This window comes from Cibotium barometz, chromosome 3 (assembly GCF_041138505.1).
Source record: "Cibotium barometz isolate CiBa-2024 chromosome 3, ASM4113850v1, whole genome shotgun sequence".
Lineage (NCBI taxonomy): Eukaryota > Viridiplantae > Streptophyta > Polypodiopsida > Cyatheales > Cibotiaceae > Cibotium > Cibotium barometz.
The window spans coordinates 43,822,678-43,850,377 of record NC_141048.1 but is presented as its reverse complement, the minus strand read 5'-3'; the positions used below and the strand labels follow the sequence as shown (position 1 = coordinate 43,850,377).

Here is a 27,700-nt window from a genome sequence, read left to right as displayed (position 1 = left end):
AATTTCTCGTTGACATGGATGATCCTCTCCTCCTTTTATGCCATTGGCATGGCTCCAATATTAGAATCATCTATGAAAAATATTTCAACCTTATGTGGGGTTAGATGCTAAAATATTTAGATTATGTAACTAAGCTATCAAATAATGTTTCATCCCAAAGTTTAATTTGCACTATTAAAATGGTTTGCAAAATCAACAAAGAAGGTGTTTATTGGATCATTTTCACTAACTTTCAATGCTATAATTCTATGGATTTTTACTTTCGGGTTTCCAAGTCCTTTGGTTATTAAAGATCGGAGAGTTCACACCATAGACTTGGTTCTTGTTTTATCTTTTTAAATATGGAAAATATTTTTGATTTCCTTCTTACCTTCTTCCACCCTCCACTACGGAACCTTTGGCTAATTATTACATGTTTAGGGCTAGGTTTCTTTATTAACTTTTATTAGTTATCCCCAAGATCCTTACATTTAAATGATACATTAAATCTTCACTAGGCCCACATACAACTCGACAGCCCCCCGAATCTTTAAGAATGAAATATTCTAGGTTTATAAGATTGCTCAACCGGCCAATATTTGACAGCCCACAACAATCTCCAAGACGTAGCCTCTTAAGGTTTACAAGATTGCCAAGCCCTTCAATGACCTTCAGCTTCTGACAATACACTACATTGACATCTAGTAGATTTGCACAGCCATGCAAGTCGAGTTCTTGGAGGGAGTCACACGAAAAAATATTGAGAGAGATTAAATTTCTGGGCAAATTGATTTGGTGGAAGTAACCGCACCTCTAGACGGACAGGTTCTACAAGTGAGTTAAGTCAATTCGTTTGATCTTGTTGCAACAAAAGATTATCAGATTTTCTAGATTTGGGGACTCACCCAAGTCAACTCCTTTGAGGGACTCACAATCCCAGATTATCAGACTTTGTAGATTTGGGGATTCGCCTAAGTCGATTTGTTCAAGGTAAATGCATTTCCGGATTGTCACAATCTATATGTGTGGTGGAGGAGACCATTAAAAAGTTTACAACATTAATACTCTTCCTATTTGTATTGTGTCGTGGAGAATTGAGTAATCAAAGGCAAATGCTTACAACACAAATGTTTTCTTTTCTTTTCTAGCTTCCCCCAAACCCCCCCCCCCCCCAAACTACCACATGCCACATGCACACATACACTCACATGTATGTGAGCACGTGTACACACACATTCACACACACTTTTGTGCAACATGCATTGAAATTATCGTTGGGACTTGACCAACGCCCAGAAACCTATCATTATTGTTGCAAGAGGACACCACCTCACAACGTAGACACTTACAACACTTGCTTGCCCACAGCCCACGAACAACCTAACCACTCAGACGACTACTCATAGTCTAGCGCCCTTGTGTAGAGGAAGACCTTGGACCAAAAATCTGGAGCAAGTGTATGCTTAAATGGCAAGACACTTAAGAGGGTAGGTGTGGAAGGGGTTATCAAGTGCCTTTTTAGTCTTGCTCTTCTCTCATCTCTTCTCACTTACTCCAAGAACAATAACAGGAGGTAACTTATGCACACAGTATACCTAGGGTTAGAGTGCTATCAATCACGTCACCCAATGAGTCTCTGTATCAGAGCACTATGTAAGGTGGACGGGTCGCTGCAACGGGTTTGCTCGCCTATTCTATGGACTTCGTAACTGCTCTCCCAACAACAAGCTCTTCATCTCTGCACAAATCAATTGGTAACTCCTCTCGTTTGTGGGTCTCCAAGCAATTGAAAACCCTGAATTGAGCGAAAAAGCAAAGTATCGCTGGAACCCAACACCTGTTTTAGAGTTTCTCTGTGTATTGCGCTCCTCGTCTGACGTCAGTAGATTGCTAAAGGGTTTTCCTGTAAATTTGTCACCATGCAGGAACCTGTTGGACATCTATACCTTAAAATGTATCAGGCCAAGAAGTTCTCCACCACAAGTCTCGTGCACCACAGAGGCCCCGGGATGCCGGATCAACGGCTTTCTTCTGGATCTAGCATGGCTATGAGCAATGAAGGAGGGGACATTGCAGCCAGGGTAGCAGCAGCATCTACGAAGCAGCGATTACGATGGACCTCGGAGCTGCACGAGCGCTTTGTCGAAGCCGTTACTCAGCTTGGTGGTCCAGATAGTGAGTCATCATATAATCATGGCAGTTCCTTTGTTACTTGGTGTATTGTGTCCAAACAGAACTACAAATGCACATCAAAAATGAATTGTGTCCGCTTGGTAACAGTTAACACAATATAGTCTGTGTTGTGTGTGTTTTAACATCACCTTAACCCCTTATCTGCTTTCTTCTTTCTTCACTAAGGTCGTTGCTTGAGTTGGGGATAACCACTAACTATACCACTTTTTCCGTGGAGAGGAGTCATTGAACCACATAAGTATTTGATGTTGTTCAAAGAGATGTGCTCTTGTCAGTGAAGTCCTAGGTAAGTAAAGTTTGTTTTCTTATGAGAGTGAAGTTCAGTGTGGTTGGATGACATTGGGACACGTAGTGCGAAAAGGGCTTCCGCTTGTGAGCAGAAATCAGCAGGTGTGAGAGTCTAACACCAGCTCAGGAACTCTGCAAAGAAGTGAAGGCATTGACTACTTTCAATTCCGCAAAGGCACTTGGAGACTGGAGGAGAAGAAACAGTTGGATTGCTTTATTTCAGTCTGGTAATACACTCAGAGCATAGGGAGATACAGCAAATACTCCACATCTGAAAGAGGGGGGAAGTAGCAGAGCAATCAGCCAAGTGAAAGTTTTGTGGTTTTCTCTTCACAACCGCTGTCTAAATGATTGACTGCATCAAATTCTTGATTAATTAGAGTAAGTGACACTGGTATTAGAGCAAAGCTCAGACAACAATTTTTCACAATACCATTTTTTAATCATGGAGAAAGAAATTTCGGTGTTGAATTTTTGAATGGTGGTGTTGTGCTTGGGAGGTAGTACAAACATGGCCTTGAGAAAACCAGCTTTTGAATCTTTGTGGCATTGTAGTAATGGATAGTGTTCTCTCATCAATGAACATTTACACTACCATCAGCATGTCAGTGCCGGACCTTTTATCCTCCCAGAAACTCATATGATGCAAACAATGCAGTTGAGGCTTGCACATCACACGTAGATAATGGACATGTAAATGGATAGAGGGAGTTCTTTGTGCTCAAGCCAAGCATAGGGAGATATAGCAAATACTCCACATCTGAAAGAGGGGGGGAAGTAGCAGAGCAATCGGCCAAGTGAAAGTGTTGTGGTTTTCTCTTCACAACTGCTGTCTAAATGATTGACTGCATCAAATTCTTGATTAATTAGAGTAAGTGACACTGGTATTAGAGCAAAGCTTAGACAACAACTTTTCACAATACCATTTTTTAATCATGGAGAAAGAAATTTTGGTGTTGAATTTTTGAATGGTGGTGTTGTGCTTGGGAGGTAGTACAAACATGGCCTTGAGAAAACCAGCTTTTGAATCTTTGTGGCATTGTAGTAATGGATAGTGTTCTCTCAACAATAAACATTTACACTACCATCAGCATGTCAGTACCAGATCTTTTATCCTCCCAGAAACTCATATGATGCAAACAATGCAGTGGATGCTTGCACATCACACGTAGATAATGGACATGTAAATGGATAGAGGGAGTTCTTTGTGCTCAAGCCAGGCAAGGCAGAAGAACACGAAGCTCAGATTGAGCAAATGGTCATGTTCACCAAGAAGTTGTGGTTTGAACAAAGCGAGAAGCAGGGGATCATAGGGAAGACACAAAATCTCGTTGTTAGCTACAGCGTAGATCTCATGGAGTCAAGATTGCACTTTAGTTTTTGTTAAGTTTGGTGTTTAAACTAAACTTTCCACTGGTGTAGCTTCATGTGGTTACAGCAGACATGCTGTTTTTTTTTGTCCTTCGTCTAATTTCAACCAGCTTGTCACATGCACCCTGCAGTGGAGTGCTATGTGACACACTGGCTCTACATCAGTGCAAGGTTGCACTTTGGTTTCTGCTAATTTTGGGATAAAAAAAAAACTGATCCATTGATATGATAGTTTGGACCTAGAAAAAGGGATCATTGGGAAGATACAAAAGCCCTTAGTCAGTAATAGGTGCCAAAGAGGTCGGTAGCACTGCCCTTGTACGGCTAGGCTATTGCACCAAGACCGTGACCTGCACAAGCACACGTGTACATAGAATAGCTTTTGCATACACACTCTCTCCTCCTCCTACAAACCCTTATACATGCTAAAACATCAACACCCCTACCTTATCTAGAGCATGCGAACCCAATAGGGAAGATTCAGAGGAATACCTGTTTCTTGTGCAAACCCTAGAAACAACAACCTTGTTCCATGCTTCACCTTTTGCCTCTCGTTAGTCCCCCACCCCTCCTAAAAGAAATGCAGAAGAGCCGCCTAGGAGAACTGCTAGAGAAGCGGAGAGGATGGAAGGCCTAGCCTAGCTGATGATGGTCTCGCCACTCCCGATCCCGTTGTCCACCATAAGTGGGGGATGAGGGAGACCATGGCGTGCACTGCCCCATATAGGAGGGCTGTGAAGGCCGAATCCCTGTATGTGGGATGATGTGGCAACGAGGAGAGAGGGTGGCGAACTTCAACGCCAACACCCCCCCAAAAATAGACACCCGAACGATGCCGAGCATCAGCCCCGGAACGATGCCAAGCAGGAGCAAATCTGAGACGGAGCCCAAGAGCCGAACAGGCTCTGATACCATGAAAGAAATGCAGAAGAGCCGCCCAGGAGAACCGTGCTGCGTTTTCTTCCAGGAGCAGAGGCTTCCTCAAGATTGCAGCATTTTCTTCATCTGACACTTGGGATTGTTGTATTTCTGAATTTTCAGCAAAGATTGCTGTTTTTTTCTGCTGATTGGATTGCTGAAGCCCTCTTCTAGGTGTTGAGGACAGGGATCTACAGCTTGGAGAGACCACCCTCCATCCCTTTCTTCTTGCTGTGCCCAGCTTGAGAGGAGGATTTGCTGATTTTTTCGGCCTCTTTCTTAAGATAAGGTTTCTTGTCAGAGGACATGACTTCAAGAGATTTCTCTCCTGCTGCTCCTTCTATAGTTTCTTCTCCAGTGCTTGGATCTCCTACCCACCCTCTCTTCTAGTCTTTCTTGAGGAGGTTTGGATTCTTGGTGGTGATGGCTTCTGAAAACCCTCCCTTTACTTCTACCAACTATTAGATTTGGTCATACCGGACTCAGCCAACCTTTGGAGGCTTCTTGTCTTTGGGCTGCAGTTGCTTCTCCTTAGTTACCCGATCTTGTTTATCGGGAGTTTATGATGCTTCTGCCAGGATGGTTATCATCCAATCTTTGTCACCTTCCATATAGGTGGAATTTTTATCTGCTTCTTATGATGCCTCTCGGTTGTGGCTTGAACTTCAAAGGCGGTATTCGGACTCATGCATTGCCTCACAACATTAGGAGACTAGGGCCAAAGTGGCCCCGTGCCAGTTATAGATTCTCTCTCTCTCTCTCCACAAGACAATCCTAGTGACCACAGCTATGACTTCTTCCATAGAGGTTAGGGTCACATCGGATGAGGTTGAGGATTATCCACTGATTTCTTCCTTCGTTAACATTGGAGATGATCAACCAAAGGATCCCCCGGACTGAACTTCGGCTACTTTTGGAGTTCTTACTTTAGTGTGCTGGTATTGGACCGACCCTCTGGCGTTGAAGAGGTGTTGGAATATATCATCTCCAGATGGTCTACTGCATCATTTTCATGCTTGTATTGGCCATTTATGAGGCCCTGCATATGCATATTTATTTAGGCATTTTTTCCCATTTTTTATGCCTTCTATAGCATTTTTATGCTATTATGGAGTTGTGAGCCTGCTACAGCTGGCCGACTAGCTCTCATGAGGAGTATATAAGGGCTGTCCCCCTTTCCCCTCATTTCTCTGCATCCTCTTGAGGTCATTAGCAGCCGCTTTTGCTTCTTATCATTGTACAGCACCTGTGGGCTTCCCTCGTGCTCAGTTTTCAGCAATTTCAGCAATAAACATCAATTTCGAGCATTTACAGGTCTTGTACCTAGGCCTACATCTGTGTTTTCTATTTGCTTCACTTTCTTTCATATGTGGGATTAATGTTGTTGACGTGGAAGCGAGGAGAGAGGGTAGCAAATTTCAACGCTAACACCCTCCCCTTTCCCCGCTCCCTCCCCCCTCTTTTGTGTAGATCCTTCTTTAGTAGCACCTTGAGTGTTCACTTGAAGGTAGCTTGGTCCTACCTGAAGGTGGTACAATTATGGCCACAAATTGCGTAGATGTCGTTGGGGGAGCATGTGGGGATTTGAACGTTGGACCTCCCCCTTCTTAGTCACAAATCCACATCACTATGCTACACATTCACCGGCAGTTTAGGGTTGCTCTGATATCAATCATTAGGTGTTTGTCATGATCAAACCCTTCTAAGATCCCTTAAACACAAACATAAAGGTGGTTAATCAGGTTTCGCAAGTGTGAGCTCATCACCCAACTGTAGATCGAGTACATTGAATCACCCCTGAGCATAGGAGTCGAAGTTGCTATCCATGCAGACTCACACTAGTTAGCCTTGGTGTCCCATACCACCAAGACCTGCCGTAAGGGGCCATCGGTAGACTGTTTGCATCCATCAATGGATTGGTAGGAGTGGGTTATCACTCATGGCCCTGGTACTGACCATCATGATAGTACGATATGATAGCCCACTCATCACATAACACTCACTTATATAGCTTGCCTATAAAAGTTTTACTTATGGGATTTTCACTTATGAGCCTTGATCCTTATAATCAGCCTATTTTTCCTAATCCTTGGTGTAATTCCATCAGTCGGTGTGGAAAGCTTAGTCGAACACAATGCTAATCAATAAAATTAAATACACGAAGATTTAATGGAGAACAAGCATTATACAAGATGTAGTTTGTTGAATTGATAAGAGACGCACAATGAGCTGGAACGGCCAACCCCTTTCTCAAATAGAGTATATTAATCTTGGAAGATTCAAGTACTTAGTGTCATGGGCATTTTTGATGAGATTTCCATACCTATGTATATGAATATAGTATTGCAAACAATATGGTTGTCGGTGTAGATCTGCAACTCACACTACCCACAAGAGAGCACTACATAGGGTATGTGAACCTGGAGTCCTGCTTCTCCCTCCTGTTGCTTCCTTCCATAATTAAGCATTAAAGCTTACCTGTCACCATTTTGTAGAATTCATGTGTGGATGGGTTTTGGATGCCCAAAAGATCAAGAATGTACATTGTCACATACACTTTGCACTGTAGTGCATGGTGACAAGATGGCTCATTATCATTGCAACACTGTACTGCAGTAGAACCCTTTAGGATTTGATATTTGTCATACGCCGTGACCCTATTGTAATCCTCAGTCCAGGATATGCTAGGCACGAGTTACGCAGGTCATTCCTCAACCCTTTTTTTTTTTTCCGAGAAAAGATCCTTTCATTAGTTATATAAAAAACGCCCGTAGGGCTACAAAAGATCTCTCCTGCTCCTAAGAGAGATAGAGCAGCGAATACATCATGGCAGCCTGGGAGACTCTCCCTAGGTGCTGCAGAATACAAGCATCAGTACAAAGAACTGAGCGGCTAAATCATACAATAGGGGGGGGGGGGAAAGCCAAACAGGTGGCCTGTAGTGCCAGCGGGGGGATCCTGTGTGTAAGGTGTAGAAAGGGCCACAACGCCAAGTGGTGTGAAAGGCCTGGCGCCGTAAGATCGCCTCATCCGAGTCACCCCGGATGCGGTCGTACTGTCCTCGCAGGGTGTGAATCAACTCCTGCCAAATTCCCCGGTACAGTCTCTGCTGGTGGCTCCAATCTCCCCTCAAAGGCCGTAAAGCACCGGGCCCTCCAGGTGAACCAGATGGTGAGGCTGCTGAGGAGCTCCCATCGTAAATCCCTCTCATGTGTCCATCTGGCGGACGAGAAATCCGGTGCTGGAACCAGGCGAGGCTGGCCCCTAATAAATCTGATGGCCTGACTGCCCTGCTCCATCTCATAGCCCATAGCAGGCCCTGACGAAGTCGACCAAGCAGCGGCACCCCACGTAAACATACCCTCTGGAGAGAGGGGGGCGAGAATATGCAGCATCCGCAGCCAAATCTGCTGTGCCTGAGGGCAGTCCCAAAGGCAATGTCTCTGTGTCTCCATAGGGTGGCCGCATCGGACGCAGGCCGTCGGAAGACCGCTGTAAACAAGCCAAGTGCCAACTGCTGAGCCCCTGTGGGCGACCAGCCACTGAAAAGCCGAGATCCTGCGGGCCTGCCGACTAGCCCAGAGCCGAGCCCAGAAATCCTCAAGGAACTCCTGTGAGAGTCCCTGTAGCTGCCAATGCCCTGCTGCCGCTGGAGAAACCGTCCTCCTCGCCGTCAAAATATGCCGCCCCAGCCGAACAGTATACTGGAAAAAGGTGATCTGTGTGGCCTCAAGGGATGCATAAGGATCATGCCACTCGTACTCCCCGGGGTCCCACTGTAGCCGGGCCAAGGGGTGCGCTGCATATGCCCATATGCGCCAATCCGGGAGCACATCAGCAGGGTCGGGGTCAATATGCCACTTCCGAGAAGCGGCGGCCACTACCCGAATCCTCTGAAAGGTGCACTCTGCAACCAAAGGCGACTCCACCTCCACTCTCTGGAGTCTGCCCTCATCCTGAATCTCATAGTAGAAGCATCTGCCATCCTCAGTGCTAGCTCTGACAGCAATCAGGATCTCCAACTGTGTAAAGGCTCCCATCCACCGTGGGGCCACTGGCTCGAGAGGCGTGAACCACTCCTCTGTGAGTGCCTCCTGTATATCATCCCTCATAATCAAACCCCCTCTGAAGTGACTCAGCCTCTCCACCTGGATCTCCTCTGGTAGACTGCAGAAAGCCTGCCAGTCTCCAAAACTGCGAGCTGGGCCTGCCGCTAAAGGTCCCCAGGCTAGACGAGGCCGAGAACCCAGCATATGACCCTGCTCCGTGCGAACCGCTGGGCTCCAGATGAGCGGCTGTCGGGCCCGCTCCTCAACACAAGAAGGAGGCCGCTGAGAGAGCCCCGGTCTCAGCAGCTCCCAAGCTCTCAGGATGCTCAAAGCAAATCTGTCCTCCCATCCTCTACTGAGGCCTGTCCTCCTCATCTCTGTGAAGATCCAGCGAATCTCTGGTGCCCAAGTACCCCCTGCTGGGGGCGCCCGAGCCTGTAGTCGCTGCAAGAGAAGCTCTTTCCAAGGCTCAGCGCCTGGAAGCAACCCCCGAACAATAAGCTTCCCCAATAAGGCTCTACTCTGATCGACTGGATCTATAATGCCCAAACCGCCCTGAGCCAGCGGAAGTGTAATAACTGCCCATGCAACCTTTGCCTGAGCTGGCTGACCGTCCCTCCCGGACCACAGAAAGTTCCTGATCAGCCTCTGTACTTGGCTGATGCAAGAGCTCGAGAAAATCCAGCAAGACGTAATGTACCACATGGTCGCTAATAGCACCTGATTTGCCACCACCACCCTCCCAGCCAAGGATAGTCGAGCTGTACTCCAATACAATAGCTTCTTCCGAATGCTCAGAAGAAGCGGGGCAATCTGCTGCTCAGGTGACAAATCAAGGCCAATCTGGCATCCCAAATACCGCACTGCTGTGCCTGGAGGAATCCATCTAAAACCGGGGTCCGGGCTCCATGCCGGAGTGGGAGCACTACTGATCCAAAAGGCCACTGTCTTGCGCCAATTGATCAGTGCTCCCGAAGCTGCACTAAAAACCTGGAGCGACTGCTCAGCCCGAATAAGATTGGCCTCATGGCCATGCAAAAATAAGCCCGTGTCGTCTGCAAACTCAGCATCAAGCAGGTCCTCCCCCTGGACTGGGAGCTGCAGTCCTCTCAAACCAACCTCTTCTGCCGTCAAATACATACTTATAGCCTCCACAAAGAAGAGAAAAAGGAAAGGGGCGAGAGGACACCCCTGACGGACTGATCTGGTCAGCTCAAAACTCGCCCCCCGTCCTCCTGCAATCAGCACCTGGCTGCGAGCTGTGGAATACAGAGCTGCCACCCCTCTGATCCAACCTGGCTCAAAGCCCAGGCGAAGCATAGTGCCCTCTAAGAACCCCCAATCAACTCTATCGTATGCCTTCTCAAAATCGAGAAGCATCACGACCAAGTCCTCGCCAAGAAATCTAGCTCGGGCCGTCGCCTCCCAGAAAGTAAAGATGTTGTCAAGGATACTGCGCTCCTTGACAAATCCTGTCTGAGTAGCATGAATCAACTCCCCCAAGAAGGGCTGGATCCTCAAACTCAAGGCCTTTGCCAAGACCTTGTAGACAGTGTTGAGGATCGTAATAGGCCTCCAATGCCGAATGTCATCTGATACTCCCTCCCCCTTGGGGATAAGATAGATCAAGCCCTCTGAAAAGCTCTGCGGCATCACCCCAGTGTCCAAAACATGCTGAAAGCCCTTGCGGAGGCCTGGCCCCAAAAGGTCCCAATAGCGCATAAAAAAGGCCGGCGTCAGTCCGTCCTCCCCTGGGCAACTATGTCACGGCAGGACCCTCAAGGCCTCGGCAAGCTCAATCTCTGACAGAGGCGCACCTAAAACTGTACGCATATGGTCTGTGACCCTCCTCTGCACATGGGCCCACACAGTCTGTCTGCAAACATCTCGATCCTCAGTGGCTGGCTCCGCTGAAAGCAGGTCACTATAAAATGCAGTAGCAATGGCTCTGATCTCCCCGAGCTCAGTAGCTACCGATCCATCCGGTCTACCCAGTTGGCGGACTCCTGCTCGCGCATGACGGGGTCCAGTGATCTCAAAAAACTCTCCAGTCACTCTATCACCAAGCTGCGTCCACTGAGAGGCCTGACGACGATAGTAAAACTCATGTCTCTGCTCCTCTACCTCTCTAACCTCCTGGCGTGCCTGGCTCAGCTGGGACGCCACCCACTCACATGCAGGCTGCTGCTCCTGAAGGCGCTGTAGCGAAGCAAGGTTGCGTCTCAGCCGTTGCTCCCGCTCGCGAATCTCTCCCAGTCGTGTCAAAGCTGCAGCGTGTAGAAAAGAGCTAAGATCAATGAGTCCCTGGGCACATTGGCCCGCTGCATCCTGGTCAGAGCACTGACTATCATGCCAGATCCTCTCAATGTCCTCAGCGAGACTGGGATCTGTAAGTACCCTCTCTGGGATCCTCAACTGCAAGCTAGGCTCCCGGGTCCCCTCCTCCAATGCCAATATAACTGGTGCATGATCTGAAAATGAGGTGCCAGCGAGAATGCCGACGGAGCCCCCTCGCTCCCCTAACTAGTCGCCCACATAAAAGCGATCAATCCGTGATAGATTAGTCCCTCCCTGTCGGCGATCCGACCGAGAGAAACTAAGACTGTCCTGAGACCGGGAGAAAGCCCCATGCTGCCATGCATCAGTGATCCTCAGTGACATGCAAAACCGGTCCCAAGCTGCAAGCTCCATGCCGTGCACTGTAACATGACTGCCTCCCACCCTATCTGCCGGGTCCTCAAGCATGTTGAAGTCTCCCCCAACACACCAATGTGCGGCCTCTGGCAATGCATCTGTAACCTGAGTCCAGAACTCTGCTCTGGCACTAGCATGATTGGGCGCATAGATGTTGAGCACACCCAATAGCTCATCATGCATCCTCAGAATGACATACTGTGCTCTACCAGGCACAATGATCCCTCGATCCACAATGGCCTGCCGCCATACATCTGCAATAACCATGCATACTCCTCCCTGTCCACCCAAAGGACCAAACCCTGCAGACCAAAAAGTGTCCCATCTACCAGGCATCACCGAACCATATCTCCGGATCCTGCTCTCACCCAAGTGGTGCTCCTGCATCATCAAAATATCAATGCTGCCACAACCAGGCATCTCTGAAGCTCCTGCCTCAAGCAGCCTCGATAGCGTATAAAGTGTGCTCCGCCAAGGCCCTGGACATTCCATGAGATGATCCTCATGGATGCCCTGTTGAGGTGGATGCTGTCTCAGCCGTACGGTGGGCCTTCGCAAGCGGCTTGGATGGAGAGTAGTCCCCATCCGAACGGCTGCGAATCTGCCCACCCGGTGTACTGCAAGAATCCCGGATCAGGCGCCAGTGGCTGTGGCCCATGGCGACTGCCTCTTGCTCTGACAGAGCAACCTCGTGTATACTAACATATCCAGGGTCGCGTGCCAAGTCTGCCACTATGCGCACGACCAAATGACGAATCCCTGAGGTATCCACACTCCCGGGATCCAAGAAAAAATGAGCCAACTCCCAAAGTCGGCCTATCACATCTGTCACCTCCAGATCGCTCATGTGGTGCGAAAACTCAACTGCCTGAGTCTTCAAAGTGCTGAGAGCGAGCTCTAGAGTCCACTCCCGGTCACAAGGTCCACAAAGAGGGAACGAGAAGGCCACCGCTGAGTCTAGTGCCTCCTCCCCTCGGGCCGGAGGTATCACTACATGAATGCGAATGGGTGCTGGCTCATGGGGGCCCTCTGCTCCAAAAAGCCCCGTGAAAGTATAATCAAAAGCCTCCGAGCGCTGTCTAATGCCAAGGCGACTCAGCCGACTGCGGATAGATGAAATCCGTGAGGCCCTAATCGGCATAGGTCTCCTCTGTGATGCTCGAGCGAGGTCAGTGCTCAGCGCTCTCCGGACTGCAGGTGAGCGCCAGGGAACTGCCAGGGCCTCCCGGGAAGGTGAGGCGGGCGGAGGGGGAGGAGGGGGAGGCGAGGGAGGTGGAGAGGGAGCCGCTGCCGAAGCTGGAGCGGAGGCGGGAGGAGGCGATGGTGGAAGCGAGGCGGAGGAAGGGGATGGGGGAGGGGGGGGTGAAGAAGGGGGAGCTGGCATCTCCTGGTCCTCAGTCGCTGCAGGGGTCTCCTCCTGAAGGGGAGCGAAGCTGTTCCTCACGGGAACCCAGTGAGGCTGAGACTGTGGCTGCTGCTGCAGCGGTCTCTGGGCGTGCTGCTGTGGCTGTCTCCCTTGGCGGCGCCCCTGTCCAGGCTGCCACTCCGAGGTCTCTGTGGCCTGAGCAGGTGTCCCGGAGGCAGCCTGCCGAGCCGAATCTGTGGGCGGGCCATCAGTAGCCTGCTGCTGTGGTGCGGGTCGAGGTCTCCTGCGAGGGCAGGCCTTGGCCAGATGACCGACCTGCCTGCAAATGAAGCACTGGTTCGGGAGCCCCGAGAACTCCACTCTCTGATCTATCCACCCCCCCCCCCCCCTATCCTAGGTAGCTGAATGACCTTAGGAAGGGAGGAGATGTCAGACACCAACACTCTGACCGAAGGTAGCCCCGCTGCTCTGGCCACCACTGAAGCAGCTGAGGGGCCCGTCTCTAGTACCGAGCCCACCAATGCTCCGAGCCTGGAGAGGAGCGGAAGATACTCCCGGCGGAGACCAGGGAAACAAACTGTAACATGGAAGAGGCGCTCTCCCTGCTCCGCCGCTGCTGGGTCAAATCCATGCTGCCAAGGTCTGAAGAAAGCCCGAGCACCCCTGATGTCAAGGGGACTCATGGCAAGGACCTTGGCAACGCTCTGGGCGGCCTCGAACTTGATTTGATAATGTCCCCGGCCCAGAAGCTGTACATCCAGGATCTTGCCCACATCTGCAAGAAGGCGGGCCTGAAGAAGATCCCTGATCTCCCCTCTGCTGGGGCGAGTGCCGACTATACGGCAGATGGTGGAATGAGCCTGGAGGCGTTCCACCTCTGCGGTGAGGCTCGCTTCCTCTTCCGGCGAAAGAGAAAGCCTGATGGGGGTGACCTCGGGGGCGGGCGAGGGGGCTGCGGATGAGTCCCTCTGAGGCGGGGCGGGAGGAGCCTCCATCAGAGTCTGAAGCTGCGGCGAAGGCGAGGCGAAGGCGGAAACCTGCTGGAAACGAACGGCACACAGAGAGGCGGGATACGGAGCGAAAAAACGAAACAAAACCCCAAGGGAGGGGCGGAAGCAAGAAGGAGAAGGCGAATGATAAAAAAGAAAAAAGGAGGAGGGGGGGCGGAAGCAAGAAGGAGAAGGCGAATGATAAAAAGCGAAAAAAAAACCCCAACAAAGGGGACGGCGGGAGCTGCGCGCAATTGGGAAATGGAGGAAGCGAGCGGATGGGGGAGGATGAGGCGTAGCAGAGTGGGGGCACGAAGACAAGGGGGATGCGCGAGGAGAGGAAGCGAAGCGGAGCTGAAAAAAAAACGGGGGGGGGGGGGGGGGGGGGGGGGGGGGGGGGGGGGGCGCAACAGCGGAAGCAGGCGAGGGGGGCTAAAGAAAACCCCGCGGCGGGCAATGGAGGCGGAGGGGGGGAAGGAACGATGGGCAGGCGGGAGGGCGAGCAGGAAGGAGGGGGCGACAAGCGCGATGCAGAACCACTGGCAGGGGCGACGGAAGCTTCAGCGAGCGCAAAAAAAGGTATTCCAATCTCTCGTGAGTTCTTAATTGATTGTCATTCCTCAACCTTAGAGAGTCAGTCCGTCAGTCAAAGCTCCTTAACCCACTTGGAGAGAATCATTCATGCATATTGAAGTAAGTAGAAGCCTTAGGGTTTGCATCAGATCATGTTTGCATTTTGCATATCGTTCATCCCATATGCATATAGACCATCTAGACCATTGTAGAAGCCTCAAAATATCATCCAATATTTTAGCGAGCCAACCAGCACATGAGAAGCATATAAATAGCTCAGCATTATCTCATAAACATTGGGAGTCAAGCGTTTTCCTTCAGCACAAGGAGCATCAATTCATGAAGCATTCAGCCCTACATCATCAAAACGTAGCATCAACAGCATTCAGCCAGTAGAAGCGCTTCAGTATTTGCGTTTTCAACCTTCATGTAGAATTCAGCATCCATACATTTCATCGTTTTGCCACAGCCCTATTGGTGAAGGTAAAACACATTCATTCATTCATTTTCAACATATACACACAGCCTAGAACAGTCCCAATCAATCCCTTCTCTTAGTCTCAGATTTGCAGCCTTCCTACATTCCATTGGAAGAGTGCATAGGCTTGAGATCGGTCATCATTGGTGCCTCTAACAGGCGTGTACAGTTCAGTCCGACTCTTGGTCTTCCAAAGGTCTTGCATTTGGCTTATCTATAGTCCAAAGTCAGTCCTCATTCATTCTCTTCAAAGATAATAAAGCAAATACTCCTAGCAATAGGAGGGGCCCCTTTAGTGGGTAATTTGGGACACCAATAAGGTGTACAGATCTATATCTCTCTCTCTCTCTCATTATTTAAAGTTTAAAGTGATAAAAGTGGATTGCTAAAGACTTGTAAAACTCAGGATAAAGAAGGCGGTGTGAGACTTGTGTGATAGGATCCTTCATTACACATAATTCCGCTACATGTTACATACAAGCTTTGGGAATGGGAGATTATCCAGTACAGAGGATCAAGTGTTCGTAGCATTGTTTAGGCACTCGAGATGGTTTCTTGAACATAAAAATGGGCTTTGGAGCTCAAGTGTCAAGTGGAAAGTATGTATGGCGAATTCTTGAGGATTTGGGAGAGATCAAGCAATGAAACAAGTTTCTACACGGTGCTTATATGTATATTCTAAGTTGCTATTTTTGGCAATCTCCGATGGAATTTCTGTTCGCGTAATTACCTTCGGATTTTAGCAGAGATTGAGGATTGCCAAAGCGCCATTGTGAAATTAGCTATCATCCGGGATATTTTGAGCTGAAGATTGTGGAATTTTTGGTCTTTGGATTTGGAACATGTGGCAAATAAGAGGATAAAAGTGAGACAAGTGTCCTCGCACTTGTCATTCAGCTCTAACCATGGCATTGTAGTATTTTATACTTATTTTGAATATGAGAGAGTTATCTCTTGGGCGAGTGTGAGCTTCAAGCAGGTTTTTGGAGACTGAAAACTCTGATTTTTCACCATTTCTCTTCATTTCTAAGCCCACCATAGCCATATCGAGCTTGGGGAAGATGATTTTCACTACTGCACACCATCTTGCACACCCCGGATGGCTGTTTTTTCAGCAAAAGAGTCCTAAAGCTTGCTTGGTTTTATGCGACATATTGGTTGTTATAGTGGTTTATGCGCTCATGGATGAGCCACATGGGCTGGTCTACAGGTTTATGAGCTCATGAATAAGCCACATGAGCTGGTTTATGAGTTCATGAATGAGTCACATGGATTGGTTTACAGGTTTATGTGCTTGTGGATGAGCCATATGGACTGTCATACAAGTTTATGCGCATATGGAAGAGCCATGTGGGTTGTTATACATGTTTGTGCGCCTATGGAAGGACAATTCCACATGCACGGTTCATGGGCGGGCGTTTCCGTACCCGGAGCTACACATTGGTCAGGCAAGGATGACAACAGCATGCTAATTCAATTGCAAGCAAGCACATAAAGATGCCATGCAATACAACATTGGTATGGACAATCCCCATTCATGAGACTATACTAAAATAGGCGTGCTCCAGGCAAGTACACAAGATACCAAACCCAATGGAACACCAATCCTCCAAGCATTTCCAGGCATGTACTCAGAGGCACAAGTCCATAGTATCACATGAATGGCATCAATCCCTGGCATATGCAATTGCCATGGACACCAGTCCAATGTACACACATAATGAGAAAGCACGACTAGTTGGGTGGCTAAATGGTGATACTTGGGCATGGTTGTTTCTTGTACCGGTATGAACCTATTCATATCGTACGGTTCGTATGGTACGGTTTCACACGATATCGTATGGTATGAGTTTTTCCCCCCTCCCTCCTTCCCACCTTGAATTTTTTTTTCCAAATGCTCAACAAAAATAGAAATCTTGCTCAACGAAGATCCCAAATGCTTGCAATACTTTGCAACTTTCGTGTCCACTCAGGATTCCATATGGGGTTGTTGAGAGACCCAAAAAATCTGGCAAGGTGGATTGGTAGTGTACACTTGATTGTTTTGGTAGGATGAGGAGAGAATCTTGCTACATCAGTTGAAGATCCCTGGTATAGGTAGGCTAGACAGTTAGATCCTCAAGTTATGTACGAGGGAGAAGATTTGGACAGGGCCATTTTGATCTCTACAGTGGAGTCCCTAAAGCTATCACCCTAGATACATTGCCCGTATCTGTGAAAGGACGGTCCCTTAGTCATAAACACTACACTGGGAGACCTTTGGTATCGCATTACCCATGCAAGCTCTTTTTTGGAGACAATTGGGAGATCCAAATATTTTCGTACCGTGACAACTATGCACTTGGGTTCCCTAACCCCCAGATCGGGCCAGCTGATTCTGTGCTTAGCATCAGGTACATAACAGGCTACTATCATTTGGAAAAGGGAAAACTGCAGGTTGCAGTCCAACTAGTGGATGAAGAACAAAACTGACCTAGTGAGCAGCCGGGAAGAAAACAAAGGAAGAGTGGCAAAAGACGCGCTCAAAAACGGAGAAAAAAGCGAGACGGGGCTGGATATGGTGGGAGAAAGGGTGAAGGGGGAGGCAGGAGCAAGAACAGGAGTGTAAAGGAAAAAGGAGGCAGAAGGCAGGGAGAAACAGAAAGAAGGGGCTGGCGGGGGGGCATGGGTGCACAGCCGGAAAACAGAGGGGCTAAGCCAAGGAAGGGAGGGGGGAAGGTGTAGAGGGGGAGGGGGGTCGTGCGCATAGGAGATGGGGAGGAGGGGGGGGTGCATGGGTTCAGATGGGGTTGGTGCCTGTATGCAGGTCAGTGGGAGCTCCTGCTCTAGAAGCAAACCAGTGGCTCAACCTACTACTAGGATTCAGCTGAACAAACTTCAGCATGAACAGGACTCAATTTACTACTAGGACTTATCTAAACAAACTCCAGCATGAAGAGGACTCAATTTACTACCAGGACTCAGTTTCAACTTGTGAGAAAATTGCCACATGGAATTTGCTGACTTATGGAGCTCACTCTTTGGCTGGTGACACAAATCCCCCAGCCCATGGGTTGGGCAGGGAATTAGACAGCAAGATTGTCCATTTTTTAGAGATGGGGTCCCTTGCTGACAGTGGGGGTACATTGGGCACCCTTGTTGGCTCAGCCAAGGGGAATGTACTATTGTAACCTATTGCACCCAAGTCCTTTACATCGACCTTCAAGTCTTAGAGTTGTGAAAGCATAACTCTTTGGAAGTTGATGTGTTTTTCTAGGTAGCGGGCGGTTTTGGGAAGCTTGACCGATTTCAGGTGCAGCCTAGGGGAATGTTCTATTGTAAGCTATTGCATCCAAGTCCTTGACATCGACCTTCAAGTCTTGAAGCTGTGAAAGTAAAACTCTTTTGAAGTCAATGGTATGTTTTTCTGGGTAGGGGGTGGTTTGGGAAGCTTGACTGATTTCAGGTGCAGCCTAGGGGAATGTACTATTGTAAGCTATTGCTGTAACATACGTTGCGGAAGCGTGTTCATGATTAACGCTAAGCAAAGAAGATAACGCTAATCCTATGTTTAGCAAAGACACAAAAGAGAGGGAGAGAGAGACCTAATCTACTGTATATTGCCAAAACATGCTATATATACAATGATCTTGCTGATTCACAGCTTCATGATGCATACCAAAGATCCTTGCAACCCTCTACTTGCAATCGAACAAGAGAAGCTCCTGTTGATCCACCACTGTGTCCTTGTTGCCTTGCAGACTCTGACAAATGGATCCTCTTGATCTTTGAATGATGATTCTAATGAATGCCTAATGATCCTATTTATAGGAAAAAGGAATGAATTCGTAATCAAGTCGGTTTTGCCTATTTTTCCCACAAAACATTGTCCAAACAGTCATATTTTGTGTCCAAACTATGCCCAAAAGGTGTCCCAACCATTGGGCTATGTTTTGGGCACTTCCGGGAGCTTGTAGGGCTGCAAAATCTGCTCTAAATCTGCCCCTAAATCTACCCATCTATTTGCTAATGAGAATATACATGTCTATGAGCATTGGGATGAACGGATGCACATGACAATTGCATCCAACTACTTTACATCGATGTTCAAATCTTAGAGCTGTGAAAGTATAACTCTTTCGAAGTCAATGATATGTTTTTCTGGGTAGGGGGCAGTTTTGGGGATCTTGACGGATTTCAGGTGCAGGCTTGTGTTTCTTATTCGTGTGTCATACTTGCTAAAGTAAAGTACTTGGCAGGGATCGAGTAAGTAAATCAAAGGTAGTATCAGCTTGAAGAGATTTATATTAATGCAATCTTTCTTGATGCAACAGGAGCTACTCCAAAGGGTGTCTTAAGAGCCATGGGTGTTCAAGGCCTCACAATCTACCATGTTAAGAGTCACCTCCAGGTAACCATTATGCTTCTTTTAGGCCTTTTTTTGCACATGTATTTGAAGCCTTCTCTTTTTCCCCTCAAATTTTCTCTCCCTATTGTGCCTTTTTTTTTTGGGGTTGGGGGGGAACTAGTTATCTCTTATACTGTCTATTGGCATGGTGTTGCAGAAATACAGGCTTGCTAAGTACATCCCGGATGCTGTAAAAGATGGTAACTTTTTTTTGAGAGTTCAATATTATGTGTGCATGTGTGTGTATGTGTGCACATGTACATGTACTTACATACATACATACATACATACATACGTATGTATGTATGTACACGCACACGCAGTGTGTGTAGTGGGCAGCACCACAGGGGCATAGCTGGGGGAATACGAACTCAGGTTCATACCTTGGAAGAAGTATCCTCTCACCTGTGGGTAAAAGATGGCGGCTTTCTTTTTAAGAAGTGTTCTGATGTTAGTTCAATCCCAGTTAGGTGTGCAAGTTTGGGGCATGCTATTACATATGCATGCCTCCATATTTTTTTCTATATAACATATGACTTTCTATTGAAATGAAGCCTGTGGGGTGACCCATCATAACTGCCCGTGAGTCTTGCCCACCCAAGCCCTCCCTATGGAACGGTGGGCAGGGTTGTGTGTGAGGGCATGCTGGTGGAAGGTTGACTGCCCTTGAGTCTTGGATGGGCAATATCGTCAGCCCAACCCCAATGTGATGTTGGGCAGAATTTTATGTGTAAATAGCCTGAAGCAAAAATTGTAGAGCCTAATTTGCTGATGGCCTCTTGGCACAGGGGAGAAGTCGGACAAAACGGCCTCTGCAGACATCCTAACCAATCTGGAGGCTGCATCGTGGGCTTCCTTTACTTCTATTTTTGTACATGATGCATGCTACTGTTATGTATCTTTATAGTCCTTAGTTTCATGGTTTTATTTGCATTGACTCCAATCAAAGAACTGTTTTGGACAGTGGCTTACAGATTACTGAAGCTTTACGAATGCAGATGGAAGTCCAAAAGCGTCTGCATGAGCAGCTTGAGGTATTTCTATACAACATGTTGAAGGGATTTAGTGTGTTTAACATTCAATTATACTAAAGGAGGCATTGATGTGTGCAGGTTCAGCGGCAGCTACAATTACGGATCGAAGCACAGGCCAAGTACTTGCAGAAGATAATTGAGGAACAACAGAGGTTAAGTGAGACTTTGAAGCCGCCCAGTTCCTCCCAAGAGCCAGACGGGCCAAAGTTGTTGGAGCCACTAACAGGCGAGACACCGGAGACAAACTCAAACCAATTACATGTTATGTATGGCAGTGTGCAAGGACAAAGCCTCGGTGGTTCTGGAACTAGCCCCATAAATTCCACTCCGGTTCTCTATGCCAGTGGATCATGTGAAGATTATACATCACATGTGGGGCAAAATTTACCTGCAGCAGCAGAAAGAGAGTTGGCTTTGGCACGCCCAAATGAGGCACCAGGCCAGCCACCTTTAAAGAAAACGAGGGTGATCGATGGTGTGATAGAAAAAGAGGAGAAAGGAGGGTTTGAGCACATGGGCCCCCAACATGGTACCCTACCACCTAATGAGCCTTGAGGATTCAGATTACTCTAGAACAAGGAGCTTGTACTGCTACCTTTTGAAGAAGACATGTAAGTGTTTGATCAAAGGTGCTTGCTTCAACAAGGTCTCTGTGCTAGCTCATTTTTATTCAGATGGTTTGCAGGTGTCTGCAATGATGGGACGCTCCTTGTTATGGGGGTTTGGAAGGTGGGATACAAATGCACCGATGCATGGTGTGTAATCAAGGAGGTTGTCATCCTAAGAGAAGCTTTATTGTCATTTAGGAAGGTTTTTATGGCATTCTCTTATGATGACTCGTCAAAGGTACATATGAGCTCTACTGGTCGGGTTGCTCAAGGGTAGACACTTCAGTGCAGTCAATGAGGAACTAAGTAAGTCTAGAGTGTAAGTATACTACATTCTAAGAATAGCTGTACTAAATAGTAAAGACAATTGTTTCTCTACTTGTTACTTAATGAACTTCAAATGATAGTTCTACCAACTGTTGATGGCTTGAGTGTCTCAGGTAAAGTTTAATGAGCCTGCTATTTCTAGTTAAAGAGAGAAAAAAACTTCTCTTTTGCTTGTGTTTGTGACGATCCCAGGCTTGCAGCTATTTTGCTTTGACGTTTTTCTGATATGTAATTCCTTTATCCTCCCATTTAAGTTACAAGCATGTATGTTTCTGAAATCGCCCATTGCGAAATCCCTCTTTAGTACAAGTACTACATGAATCACCATGTCATGATTTGAAAACCTTTGGTTTCTTTATAAAATACCTCTTGGTCCCAGGTGTACAGCTAAAATCAAAACATGACTGCCAATGAGGTGATAGCTCAAGTGGTAAAGGTGCTTAGGTTCAAACCCCTCAAGGTGCTTCCTCGGTAGCATCGTCTATGGGCGGATGAAAAAGTGCCTACGGGCAGGGGTGCCTACGAGCGGTGAAAAACGATAATTATGGGAGGATCTTGGGCCTAAGTAGCAAGGCCAGTTACTATAAAAAAACATCAAAACATCACTATAGCATCCAAGTGAAAATTCCATTTATGGAATTTGTCGTTTGGAGTATGCTTTGTCATCAATTTACTCAACATTTGCATGGGTAATTGTATATGGAGCATAAGAGTCTCTCTTGGTGTTATCATCCTCTACGTCGGAGAAATTCAATGTTCAGCATGAATCAGCTATTGAGCGGAGCACTGATTGGACAACTGACTTCATCGGTCATGAAATTTAGACCCCTCTCAAAATCAAAACAGCTCAGTCACTCTAATGGTTCATTAAAGGGTTTTGTTACATGCAGCAGCCTAACATCAACAATGCAAATATGCTGCAGCGGACTTGCAAAAATTGCACATTACTGAATTTTCAACTTGTCAAATTACTCTCAACATCCACAAAAATACCAATATATATTGTGGACAAAAAGCATGTCCACAGAAATTAGGCCCTCACTACCCTCGTTGAAAGTGAGCAAGAGAATCCTAGAATGCACAATACATACAGACTCTAAGCATAGCAATGCCAATAGAAACTATGACATAAAAATTAGATCAAGGGTCAGGCTTTATAATGGGGCAGTGAGTTATCATTGTGTAGAGAGTAGCCAATTTTGCCTAGACATAAGCACATGGGTCCACCTAGCCCTTGGCTGTACGGAACACGATGAAAGATGAAGGCAACAACAGTCTACCTTCCATTGAATGTCCAAACAAAAAAATGCTTGCAGTACACCATTCTTTGCAAATAAGTGAGGGGTTAAGATTGGCATCAAGGCCTACACAAATAATGATTTTCTTTGGAGTGTTTGGGATTTTTATTTTAAATCAAATGTTTCCAAAATCTTGTAATTATGAATTTTGAATTTTAAACAGGCCCATCATGCATATATTTGGAGTTTATGCATTTACCATATTTATATCAAATTCACCAACTTTTCCACTTTTGAATATCAAACTTACTAACTTTACACTATTTCTTCTAAGAGGTTTTAATTATTTTGGGTGACTTTCCAAGCAATCTCTACTTTACAAAGATGAGGCTTTAGAGATCAAAATTAAAAGGCTCATTTAAGGGTTAAGATGTACCTTTTTTGAACCCTACATATGTATGACCTAATTTGTTATAGCAGAAGTTTGCTTGCTTACTTCTATCGATGTAAAAAACCTTTATTGCTTTACAAAACCTCGCCTTTTTTTAATGACTCCAATTACACATGACTAAGTTTTTATGCATGTGAGCTAGTTTTTTCAAAACTAACTTATTGCTGTATGACATTTGGTGTTTGGGGCAAGGAAATTTCAGATGCCTTGGTTTTTCTTATTGTTTATTGATATTTTCAAATGTAGATACTGGTGGAAAAAAAATATATGACAACATTTGATCTTTCATGATGTTTCTCATGTGTACAATAATATGAACTAGAATAAAGAAAATTTGAACATTAGAGAAGATTGAGAAAAATATATATTTCATTACTAGGCAAAAAGTATAAAGCTTTCAGATTATTACATCCACCGTCCCCTCTAATCCTACATACTAATTGCACGATACACCCTTTCCATGGATATATAAGTTGGTGTCTTCAACATTTTTATTGAAAAGGCACTAAATCCTTTTCACCATTGCTTTCGAAGAAAATTACCATATTTCAGAAGGTATTTTCTATATATGTAAAACAATAACTAAAATTTGTGAAATTTGAAAGCCTTCTCACAAAAATTTGAGAAGGCTTTTCCCCAAGTTGAACAAGTTCTAGGCTAAAACAAATCTCTCTTTTCCCGAACCCTCGATACACGTCACCAGCCCTGTGTAAGTGCTTTGGTGACTATATTTTCTCCTAATTCGCCATCTAAGATAGCTTAGATATGTGAGAACTACTCTAGTGGAAGTATTGCATTGGTGTCATCATTGAAATCATTGAAATTATTAAATTTAACTTCATACATCAAGTCTACATTGAACATGTCAGCAAATTTGAAATTTTACACCTTCAATGAAACTTACACATGTGTTAAAATGCTACCATGTGTAATGTGTAATATTTGTTTCTCGCCATGCTATAATAACAAGAGATTGGTGAAATTTTTGATCTCTACATTAAAGGACTTTTGTTTAGCTCTTGTGGTGGTACTTTTTATCATGAGCAACACTAGTTTTGAACCAAATTTTCGCTCTCTAATTCACAAGGTCAAGATTTTGAGCTTGATTAGTTGTGCACTTGTAGCAATTCCTTCTAAAGATCCCATCTTGCATTTGTTCGCTTTTGTGTCATATTTGTGATTGCATGCAAGTGCCCCTCCATTTTTCCAAGTCACATCCTCAACCTCCTTTTTTTGAACCTTTTAATCCTTTCATACAGATTGGCACTGCCTTGCAGTTGCGTGCAAGTGCCCCTCCATTTGTCCAAGTCATATCCTCAACCTCATTTTTTGAACCATTCAATCCTTTCATACAAATTGGACATGGAAACAGTGTGGAAACCTTTGTATCTCAATTGAACATGCACTTAATGGTTTTCACATTACCTCCCAAATGCAAATTTACTTTGAAACTTCCCCTTCCATCAACATCAAGTTTCTTACTAGAAGTTTACTCTACAATGATCTTCATGTATGGTGTGTTTTGGGAAATCCACTCTAGAACATTGTGTGTTTCTTTGGGAACCTCAAAGCTAGCTAACTACCATATTTCTTTCTCTCATTAGATACTTAATTGAGGTATCTTTGATTTGTCCTTTGCATAATCTATTACATGATTTATTATCTTTTTATTGGGGATAATTTATTAATCTCAAACTTGCTCTCTTTATCTTATGCCCTTTCACAATTTGGCACTTATCTGCAAAATAAATCTTGTAATGAAGTAGATTTGGTGTCACTTGCACATGGGGGATGGGGCCTAGGCACTTGGACTTAGGGCCATTTACATGTGTACTTTGGGGGCCTTGGGCTATATTACACATTGGGCTCATGGGCTTTGTACCTTTTTGATCATTTTGATTATTACTTTTCTTGGAGCTCTTATGCCCAAGCTTCCATGGTGGACTTCTCCCTCATGAGATGTTAGGATGGTGACCTACATCCATGTTATCTACTCCATGTCTTGAGTGGGTCATTTGCTTTCTTGTATTGGTACCAGAGCTTTGAATTGATCCGTTTTCTTGATTTTTTTTGAAAAATTTTGAGTTTTCTGGATTTTCTTGATTATCTTGATCAAGAACATGGGGATATGGTGATCCTGCTTGAGTTGATTTGATCTTTTTAATTCACTTTTTCATAAGCTTTTGGGGACTAGGACCAAATTTTTGGGGATGGCCTCATCAAATTTGAATGTCTAGACCAAAATTGGGAAAAATTGCTAATCCATGATTAACAGCTAATCCAAAATATTTAAGTTTTTTCCTCTTCTTCTTGCTTGATCTTGGGAGAAATTAGGGCTTCAATCTCAGTGATTAGGAAGCATTACCCTAGAGTTTTGGTGGTGATGAGCCTTCTCTTCAAGTTGATTACAAGCAATCTCCATTTTCATAGGAATATGGAGCATCAGGAGGAGGCAAGTTGAAAGTTCAAGGGCCACAAATCTTAAACAATAGGCTTCTATTTCAACCATTGACAAGCCATACAAGTTTCGGGAGATTAATGGTGAGTGGTTATTGGCATTAACTCTTCGTCTTTCACATTTTTCCTTGATGTTGGAAGTGATTTAGGGTTTGACACTTGGAAACCCTAATTCATTGTTGGTATTGGCCACTTCAACTTGCCATTCAAATGGTCCCAATGATCAATTCCATACCATTGAATACCATTGGAATGGAATGACTAATTCCTTTGATTAGGGATTCTCTTACATATGATTCACACATATCAAGCAAGATTGAATCAATTGGTATATCCAATCAAGGGGATTTGGGAGAGATTCATCATACAAACACTTTGATGCAATCTATGCTTAATTAATGCTTTGTTGGATTGCCTATGCTTCTCTTATGCCATGGTAAAGGCATAATATGGACACTTGATGTGTTGAGATCACTTGGAAGCTATGGTACTATGCCTTGGAGATGAGAAGAGCATGAGTACATGCTAAGAAGTGTAAATGGATATGATATTGATATGAGCTCATGCAAACATTCTTGTAAGTGAAGTAACTAATTTTTGTTAAATTTGCAGCAATGTGATGAGCTATGGTGGATCAAATGCTAGAATCTACATCATTAGGAAAGAGATTAGATGATAATTAAGACGTGATTAGTGAGCAATTAACTGATAGCTTAATGTAGGCATGGATAATAAAAAACTAGCAAATTCTCATTAGGTCAATGCCTCAATTTATAGAGTTTACATCCAAGCATCTAATCCCATCGATCTCTCCTTGATTCACTCCACCTCTTTTGCTTGATTCACTCCACCTCTTCCCAGAATATCTCCACACCTCCTAAATCTTCTCATGCTACCCTTTATTCTCTCCCAGTAGATACTTCTCACCTTTTCACAGCTTCTCACTCATTTACAGATTCTCTTTTACAGCCTCTTGCTAAGGGCTTGTTCCCGCACACACCCTATTCACTTGTATATTTCAACACCTTCCCTCAAGTAAATAATCCTAGCACACTTGGACCTTATATAAAGTTTCCTTCTTACTTGGTAGTCCGCGACCAGTGCCTCAAGTCCCTAAACTCATAGTCCTTGTGACACACTCTCTCTCTCTATGTGTCCAAGGCTACTACAAGTGCCTGTGACCTTGACTAAAGTGCTCGGTGGCTCTCAGAGGTGGTTTTACTCTGTTGGGACATGTTACATTGGGTTGTGGGGTTTCTCTGTCTCTCTCTCTCTCTCTCACAAAAGATGATCTGACTCCACTTCCTTAGGAGCCTCCATGAAGTTTGCCGATGTCGTTCCTTCTCCACTGGGTTTGCTGTAGCAGTCTCTTGCCATGTGTCCTGGCTTTCCAACGTTGAGGCAAGTGAAGGTCCTTCCTCCTACTCTGCCTCTTCCTCGTCCTCATCCTCGAGAGAATCCTCCTCGGGTGAAGAATGCTTTTTCTTCTCCAGTTGTTGAGTCTAGCCATTTCTTCTCTTTGACCCTGGTCTCTTGCTCTAGTAGAGCTCCTTCTATCTCGTGCAACTTCAATTCAGGTACATTCTTTAATGTTGCTGCAATGTTTTCATATTCACCTGTGTCCACACTCTTCAGAAGCACTGCTATTGCCTCATCATCTTCTACCTTTTTGCAAATGGTTGACAGTTGTTGCCTAATGCTTTTATATTTGTTCAAGTGTCTTATTAAAGGTTCACTTTCCTTCATATCCAGTTTTTTGTAGAATTGCATTAACAGATTTATCTTTGAATTTTTTGCTTGAGTGCCAAATAATTTATTGAGTTCATCCCATGCATCTTTTGCCCATTGTATGCCTATGATGTGATGAATGATTTCATCATTTAAACTGAGTGTGGTAAGTCCTAATGCTTTCTCATTCTTGCTCTTCCACTCATTTTACCCACTCACCTCTGGGCATTCATCTCTTCCCTCAACTAGCTCCCACGGATTTCTCCTCATGAGCAAATACATGGTTTTTATTTGCCATGTATAAAAGTGCTCCCCATTAAATTTGGCTCTCTTGTGCCTTGCTCATAATAATGTGAAGGGGGTCTTACCTCTTGATCCAATTTCAAGATTCAAGGGCAGTGTCTACCCTTTTACAACTCAATTTCGTATTTAGGTGATGATTACAACAGATTTATCAGCATAAATTCACCAAAAATTACATTAAACCAAGGGTAACAAATCTGTACTGAATGGTTTGAGTATCAAACCATCTCCAAATTGCAATATGAAGTTATAGGGATTTGTATCAAATA

At 45.5% G+C, this 27,700-nt stretch overlaps 1 protein-coding gene across 4 annotated transcripts; it reads left to right on the top strand.

The window, feature by feature from the left end:
* The first annotated feature begins 1,525 nt into the window (after positions 1-1,525).
* Positions 1,526-21,339, top strand: LOC147640107 (myb family transcription factor PHL7-like). 4 transcript variants are annotated; one of them, XR_015262446.1, is made up of 8 exons: positions 1,526-1,733; positions 1,905-2,154; positions 19,212-19,288; positions 19,443-19,485; positions 20,074-20,131; positions 20,250-20,319; positions 20,398-20,930; positions 21,005-21,339. XR_015262446.1 is itself a non-coding variant. In XM_086777139.1 (7 exons), the coding sequence occupies exons 2-7, from the start codon at positions 1,932-1,934 to the stop codon at positions 20,872-20,874; spliced, it is 948 nt and encodes a 315-aa protein (XP_086633265.1). In that variant the 5' UTR covers positions 1,526-1,733; positions 1,905-1,931; the 3' UTR covers positions 20,875-21,339. The 4 variants fall into 4 exon arrangements, 2 of the variants coding, with proteins under 2 accessions (XP_086633265.1, XP_086633272.1); XR_015262447.1 differs by having other exon boundaries at positions 20,994-21,339; XM_086777139.1 differs by having other exon boundaries at positions 20,398-21,339.
* The last annotated feature ends 6,361 nt before the right edge of the window (positions 21,340-27,700 follow it).